Raw genomic sequence first — 8,594 nt, 5'->3', positions numbered from 1 at the left:
GATACAGCATCAACAATGAATATGAATGAATGCAAACATATATGAAACATACTTATACCATCGTCTAGCCTATGAGTAACATCATCTAATACTCAAATCATCATCATCATCATCAAAGTATGTTTATATACATTAGCATCATTCAAATACAATCAATCAATCATCATCATCATCATTAAAGAACATACATGTATTCACATCAATCATCATTATCAATAAGAAATAACATACATGTATCCACATCATTCCAAAAACAATCAATCATCATCATACAATTCTCTACAATCATCACCTAATAATGTTTTTCAAAACAACATCTTATATTGTCACATTTCATCATATATGTCAACAATACATCATTCATCAAACTAACAAAATATTCACATCATACTCATATCCTCGCATAGGATGCCTCATAAGTTTCTTCATACAATTCAAACAAATCGTCATACGACTCATATTTTAAACACATCATACATCATCATGTCTTATCATATATATCCACAACACGTCATACATCAAAATAAGCAAATGATGATAAAATAAATTCAAGATGCTACTCATTTCATTATTATAACACAAAGAATATTTCATAAGCCTCATTCCTGCTCGAAACGGTACTTAAAACAGGCCAACAGTTCAAAAGTTATGCATATTTAAACTTTCCAAAATCACTAGCAGCACGCGGCGCCACACAATATTCGCGACGCGCTGCCAGGAAACGACGCCTTCGCGGCGCCAACAAGGGACGCGGCGCGAACTGAGTAAAATAATTTTCCTTAAGCTTTCTGCCAAGCAGTTCGCGGCGCCAACACATGGACGCGGCGCGAACTAGCGATTTCACAGATTCTCAATCGCAAAATGACGGCATACGAACCTGAATCCCAAATTCCTCAACCTTGACCAAATCGATTCAAGTTGATCAAACACCACAAAACAGCCACACAACATATAACATACACACATATAACATATATTATGCATCATCAAACATCATACAACACCAAATTCATGGAGATTCATCAAAACAGATAATTATCAACAAACATCCCCAAAATCCCAAAACAGACTTTAAGTCAATCTTTGAAAAAACTGCCGCCCCCTTTAACTTATCCATCAAATCATCGATTCATGGTAAGGGATACCGGTTCTTAATAGTTGCCTTATTAAGCTTCCGATAATCTACACATAAGCGTGAACGTCCATCCTTCTTCTTCACCAAGAGGACTGGTGCTCCCCAAGGGGACACACTTGGCCTGATGATTCCCTTCTCTAATAAATCTTCTACTTGACTCTTTAGCTCTACTAATTCCGCTGGTGCCATTCGGTAAGGGGGATCCGAAATCGGTCTTGTTCCAGGATGTAGGTCTATAAAGAACTCCACTTCACGTATCGGGGGAAATCCTGGGATCTCTAATGGGAATACATCTTGGAATTGTTGAACCACGCGTACATTCTCTGTCTGAATTTCTGGGTTTACTTCTATGTTGTATAGTGACAAAAACTCTTGAGCTCCCTCCCTCAATGTCACTCTAAGTTGGTTGGCAGACAAGTATTTAACAACTCCGGGTTCAGGGAAAAATACCATCTTGCGAGCGCAGTCCAAGATGACATAATGATAGGATAACCAATCCATCCCGAGAATGATCTCGAGTGACGGTAGGGGTAAACAAATTAAATTGACCAAAAATTCTCTATTTTGGATGACTACTAAACAGTGTAAGCATGCTGAATTCACAACTAAATTCTTGGCAGGTGTAGAAACTTGTAAATCAAAAAGCAGCAGAGATATCTTTATGTTCAAACGATTTGCACAGTCTAAGGAAATGAATGAATGGGTTGCCCCACTATCAATCAAGGTAGTTAGAGTGTTGCCTGCAACTTAGAAATCCTCCTGTATCACATTATTGGCCTGACCACTCTCTTTAGCGTCCATAGTATAGACACGCCCCTTTGCAATGGGTCGGGCTCCTTGTGTTGCATGCATCGTTGATTCTACCTTTGGAACCTTACAATCTCGGGAATAGTGACCCGGCTTCTTACAGTTGTAACAGGTAACCCCAGGGGTTTTACAATCACTAACATAGTGTCCTTCCTTACCACAACGGTAGCACACTTGTTTCCCTCCCATTTGATTTCCTTGGGGTAAATTGGTAGAATGATTTCGTCCACGATCATTCTGAGGGTGTTGGTAAGGCTTCATTCCTTGTTTACCACGATTATTATTATGATTATTTGGATGGCTAGGTCCTCCAGCAGTTAAATTTCTACCACGGTTTACCCTCTTATTCTTCATATCCTCAATATCTTGACATTTTTCCACCAGCATTTGGAATTGTCGAATTCCCAAAGGTACCACTGCATCTTGCATCTCATACCTCAGACCATCTTGGAAACGAAGACACATGTAAGCTTCATCGACACCATCTCTGAAGAAGCAAAAAAACCTTGATAGAGACTCAAACTTATTTGTATATGCCTCGATGGTCATACCTCCTTGGCGCAATTTCAAGAATTCTTCACCATACCTTTCCCTAGCAGTCTCAGGAAAGTATTTGGCTAGAAATTTTCGTTTAAAGGTTTCCCAATTTATTTTCTCGTAAGCACCTTCCATCATAAGCTTAGTGTTTCTCCACCAGTACTCGACATCTCCCAGTAATTGATAGGTGGCTAAAGTCACCTTTCCCCCCTCAGGGCAATGGATTGCTCCAAATATCTTTTCTAATGCCTGAAGCCATAAATCAGCAGCATTAGGACCTCCTTCCCCATGGAACTTAGGTGGGTCTTGGTGACGGAATTGAGTGAGAGTACGAGACCCAGCAGCACGGATCTCTCGCTCTCTCTTCTCTGTATCTCGTTGCATCTTAGCATTGGTTTGCGCGGTCACGGCTGCTGCCATAGCACTCATTGCGTGAGCCATTTGGTCTATGGAGAGATCATTCCTTCTAGGGGATGTAGGTGCTCTTCGGGGAGGCATCTTATTCCTACAAAACCCAATACTTATATTAGGATCCTTCTTTGATTCCCAAGATATATCTCATTGAATCAACTCAGTATCGCAAACTTAATAAACTATTCATTAGAACTGAGTCGTCAACTACTGTAATCTAAAAGATTCTAGACCAATGACTTCCTAATTCACTTCCCCTTTGAAGATCTAAAGCCGTGCTCTGATACCACAATGTAACACCCCGTTTTTTTCTAAACAAGAGCAAGTATTCATATTTTTGAAACAACGGTGTATGCTAAATTAAATGGGAAGCCGACTCTAACATATTCGAAGGAACTACAGCATATAATTTTAAAAAGCAAGACAACTGTTTTTTAAAACTGAATAGTACTATATGCATCGGTAGTGCTCCTCAAGGAAGCAAAATGTATATACCTGAATATTACAAATCCCCAAAATAAAGCACCTAGTTCATGACATCTAAACACAAGTGTGTCATGGACTTAGGGCATACTACAGCCTAAACATAATATGAGCTGCTCACTAGAAGTGTAATAATATCAAATACAGTCATCCAAAAGGGTACCAAAAATAACTACGGCTAAACATCATCTACGTCAGAGTAGTCAAGTCATGGTGAGCCTATACAATAACGTTGGAACTAGAGGGGACAAACACAAGGGTGCTCGCCACAAACCAGGCGAGAGCTCTCGGAAGGGGCCCAAACCCGGGATGTGGCCTCGTACACCTCTGTACTAGTATCATCGCCTGACTTAGTGGTGACCAAATCAATCCACATGGTCGGGGTGACCGAGGGAGCTGGAATCTCATAGCAACTGTCCTCTCCTAAAGAAACTCCAGAAGGAGATACCATGTGAGGTACCTCTGGACCTCCTGAAGGTCCTAGTCCTGCAGCAGCTGCTGCCCTATGCATCGCCTCCTCCAATGTCTCCACCGGTACCGAAGGTCCACCTACCTCAAATCCTCCCTGAGTGGTGGTTCCCAGACCACCGAATGGTGCAGTACTCCCTACCGAACTCGTCTGCGTCCCAGACTGAGGGTCTACTAGGGTATACCATGGAGCACCCAAGATATGAATAGGAACAGGAAAAGGAGGTATCTTCCAGACTGTACTCTGGTGTATCTGAAGAGCGTCAAGATAAGTAGTGATAACGACCTACCCATGATAGTATGTTGTGCCTGCAGCTGGGTCTAAACTCCAAGCACTAAGTCGGTCCCTATCAGTAAAATCCCACGTCGTCCATGTCACCATCTCCAGTGGTGGCATCGGGCACTATGCCATGGTCTGGGTGGGCGTTAACTCGTAACATATAGGTAGTAGAGGATCACAATCTAAAAATAGCATATAAGAAAGAATACACACATGCAAGTAATACATGATATACAATAGTCACAATATTTATTTCAACAAATAAAGTAATGCACAAATATTCTAATGTGGACTCTACATGGGTGTGATCCCCCTAACCGGGTTCCCCACATGCATGAATTCCGGAATTTAACCTCTCCGCAGAGAGTCGTAGGCATCTCCTACTAATTTCGTGGCCAGTCTCCACAATGAGGCATCTCCTCATGATGACTAGTCTTTAACTTAACTAGCATCGACTCAGTAAATCCCGCAGGATTAAGGTGGATTCATTCCCGATAATCACACCCCGTGAAGACCCACTTGGCCAACACGTACTATGATATGCATGAGCACAGATATGAAAATACATCATAAACATTTCTCAATAGTCAATTCATATATTTATTCAAAATCATATGAAAGTATCTTCACAAGTTTAGCATCACAGCATAAACACATATTCATAATTGGGCACACAACATCATTCTCAATCGGGCACACAATTATCACAAAACCCCCAATTGGGCACACCATCATTCATACCAACACATATGCATTCAATCACATATAATATCGTTAGAAAGTGCCCTTACCGTAGCGAGCTTTTCGATTATCTCTACTTTTCATCGACTGAGTATTATCAAACCCTAAACCAAGTAACGTTTTACCATTAAATATAGTATTTTTCCTTTCATCCAAAAATTGGCGATTCTAGTTCCTTTCTTATATTTATAACAAGTTTGTTTGTACTTATTCACCTATATCCTAAATCATATATAGATATGACTAAGATTATCACTTAACCTATTTAATAATTTACAAAGTAATAGGAAAATATATAGGCTCATTTTTATACATTTAAAGAAACACACATTGAAATTTAGAATGTCTCTTTCAAAAGAACATTTTCAATCTATTTTATAGTCACTGTTTTAAATTCATTTATCATTCTGATCAATTCATTTTGTCAAGTACTTTGATTAAAACTATTGAAAATAAATTATTATACTTAAACTTATAATTTATCAAAACAATATTGATAGTAGTTTCCATTCGTAAAAAAATAACTACCGTGAGATCATTTCCAAAGACATCAAACTTCATACATCTATAATATAAGAAAGTTCTATCTTTTTGAACTTTCTATGTGGTGCTGCCAAGTGGCTTAGTCTTACAGCAGAATTTGTTTCTTCTTGATGCGCCATGTGTAATTTTGATGATTAATGAACGTATGTTGTTCCATATTCCACCATTGATGTCTCATATAATTGGCATTAAGTTCGGTTTGTCCATGCAGCTTCTATGCTTAATGAGGACTTTATATGCTTCTTTCCATTCAGCTTCAGCATCGGTTATGGTTATGTAATGAAGAGTGGAATGAAGAGTTTGTAACTCCTACATGGTTTGGTTATTTATGGTATTGGTTGGCTACACTTTTCTGCAGTATCATACCAGTGTTCAATATGGCAAGACCATTAGCAAAAATATGTGACATCAATGACAGCAAAGAACTTTGGAAAGTTTCTGTTCGTGTGCACCACAAATGGATAGTTGTTTCGAACAAGAGGGAGCATTTTGAGATGATTTTTGTTGATGTATCGGTAATGAAGTGAATTGTTCGGTTGTTTTTACATATATTGTTTCTGGTTTGTTGTATGTTTGATTTTAATGTTTTTTCCAGGGTGGTGACATACATGTTGTTGTTCCTACACCGCATGTATCTCTTTTTTCTGAAAAAATGGTCTTGGATCATAGTTACACTGTTTCCAATTTTAAGGTTCAGGCTAATGTTGCGGCTTTCAGACCTTCGTCTCATAAGTTTATGTTGAAGTTTACTGCTGGCACTACGGTTACGGATGATAACAACGCTGAAATACCTCCAAAGCCGTTGGTGTTTACTAAATTTACTGATATAATAAACGGCAAGTTTAACAAGGATGTGCTAATAGGTAGAATATTTTATCTCTATTCTGTTTGACTGGATTTGTTTTTTATGTGTTGTTTCATTTTAAGGTTTTTTTGGCTGTATGTGTTTTAGATGTCATTGGTATGGTGGAAAGTATTGGGTATTCACAGACCACATCAGGTGCCCGGAAGCAGCAGATTAACATGATGCTGCGTGACGGGGGGTTTGTTTTCATATTTATTGTATAATTTATCAAACATATCTTATGTGACTATGTAGATGACATGGTTTGTATTATTTCTTCAGTGAGAATACTATCAATTGCACGCTTTGGGAATCCTATGCTGAACAATTCATGAAGTTCAAGCAGGAGCGCGGAGATGATTCTGGTCCTATTTTTGTCATGATTCAATATGCTAAAGTCAAGGAACAGGGTTAGTAATTGATCAAGTTTGGTGTTAGATATCCTTGTATTTTGATACAGATGGTTATGTAACATTCTATTTGAATAGGTAAGTTTCCACTGTCCGTGACAAACACGTTTAATGTTACCGTCCTTGGTCTGAATATTGATTTACTGCCGATGAAAGAGTTTATAGAAAGGTATGCTCCCTGGATTTGCTTTTGTGTGGTTTTAATTTTTATGCAATGTGATTGTTACATTACTGTCTTCCTTTGACAGTTTTCCGAAGGATTCCATGATTACGTTGTCTGGCCAGGAGGGTTCCAATTCACAGCTTTCAGCACAAAACTCTGAAAATCAACAGATGACTCTTGTACAGAAATTGCTTTCAAAGGCTGTTGTAATGCCTATTGGGGATATTATAAAACTCAGAACTGTATGTTTGGAAGTTGTTGGCCGTTTATTCTGATTTAGTATATATTTCCATTTTTCCGTTGCATTTGACTGTGTATCGTATTATCTTTTGGTTCCATAATTGCAGATTACATTTTGTGCGACTGTGGGAGAAACTAAAATGCTGGTTGCCTCTCCGTATGGGTGGTATTATCGTGGTTGTCATGCTTGCTCATGTATTGCGCGTGGTGACAGAGCTCCGTTTGAGTGTGAGGCTGGACATTTCACTGAGGCAGAGATTTTAAGGTTAACATCCTTGTCACATGTTTTATGTTATTTCATTTATATGTGTGATTGTCAAGGTACTAAACATGACCTTTTTGAGAGCTCTATGTATACTGTGAATGTAGGTATAAGATTGAGATTGAGGTTACTCATGCCGGGAATAGCTGTAACTTTTTATTTTGGGACCGAGAGTGTGAGTTACTTTTGGGATTGTCTGCTTCTCAGCTGCGTCATACAATGATTAAGGTATTTCCGTTTACATACCGTTGGAAAAACATAGACAATTATGCCAGAGTTAACTGATCTTTGTCTTGCAATCTCCTACAGGCTGGCATTCATGATCCCTTGGAATTCCCACTGGCATTGGATCAGATGTTGGATTGCAAGATGGCTTTCAAAGTTAAGTGGCAACCACGTTGGAAGAATGCCTCTGTCGTTATGCTATTGAAGAATGACCCTTTTGTGAAAGAGCTTGCTGATCAGTTTGACCCAAATGAGGTATTTGAATTTAATCTTTGCATGTGTTATGCAAATTAAAATCATTGTAAACTGACTTTGTGCATATTATGATTTTGTACTATGTTTCGAATGATTTGTAGATGAAACAGCCTGCTGTTGAAGCAATGACCACTGTTCGATCCGAACCTAATTTTGTCGTCGTAAGGACGTTTACTGTACTCAAATGTACTCCACTTTTAATGTACTGTTGAATATTAATTGTGTGATGTTTGTTCACTTATGTAACAGGATCTTGATGTGAGTTCAACGCACAGCACAGATCCACTTACTCCTACTGGAAAAAGACACTTTCCAGGCGCATCAAGCGAGTCAACAACCTCGGATGCCACGTGTGATGGAGAACTTTCATCAAACAAGTTAAAGAAAATTATAAAAATAGAGAAGATAGATTAGTAGTTCCTGCATAATTTTAAGTATGTTTGGGTGTGTTTTTGTTTTATTTCCTTTCCACTTTATTTGTTTTTTGTTTTATCTCACTTATGTATCATAAACAAATCAGACTCGTAAGTCTGATTCTGTTATCTTAATATAAGACTTTTCTGTTTTTCCTTAATCATCTATTCAACTGCTATGAACTTGCCTTTTTACTGAGAAGTCCACACAACTAGCATGCACCGACAAAATGCTCTGTTGAATGTTATAAATAATCAAAGACATTGTATGTATTCTCTTCAAATTGTTGACATTTATCTGAGCACCTGTTGCAATTGGATTGAATGGGATCACCTACTGAGTTAAATAAAGGTACACATGAGAGTTAGAAATATGT

General features: G+C 38.4%; 1 protein-coding gene and 1 pseudogene across 1 annotated transcript; one reads left to right on the top strand and one right to left on the bottom strand.

Annotated features, from left to right (window-relative positions):
- Positions 1-1,129: 1,129 nt before the first annotated feature.
- Positions 1,130-2,977, bottom strand: LOC131594547 (uncharacterized; annotated as a pseudogene).
- A 2,664-nt stretch (positions 2,978-5,641) lies between these two features.
- LOC131594536 (uncharacterized) lies at positions 5,642-7,390 on the top strand. Its single transcript, XM_058866708.1, has 8 exons — positions 5,642-5,920; positions 6,001-6,268; positions 6,358-6,448; positions 6,532-6,659; positions 6,738-6,828; positions 6,908-7,064; positions 7,170-7,327; positions 7,384-7,390. The coding sequence occupies exons 1-8, from the start codon at positions 5,642-5,644 to the stop codon at positions 7,388-7,390; spliced, it is 1,179 nt and encodes a 392-aa protein (XP_058722691.1).
- The last annotated feature ends 1,204 nt before the right edge of the window (positions 7,391-8,594 follow it).

This window comes from Vicia villosa, linkage group LG1, assembly GCF_029867415.1.
Source record: "Vicia villosa cultivar HV-30 ecotype Madison, WI linkage group LG1, Vvil1.0, whole genome shotgun sequence".
Lineage (NCBI taxonomy): Eukaryota > Viridiplantae > Streptophyta > Magnoliopsida > Fabales > Fabaceae > Vicia > Vicia villosa.
Note: the sequence above shows the minus strand (reverse complement) of the source record. Positions and strands in the feature narration are given on the sequence as shown.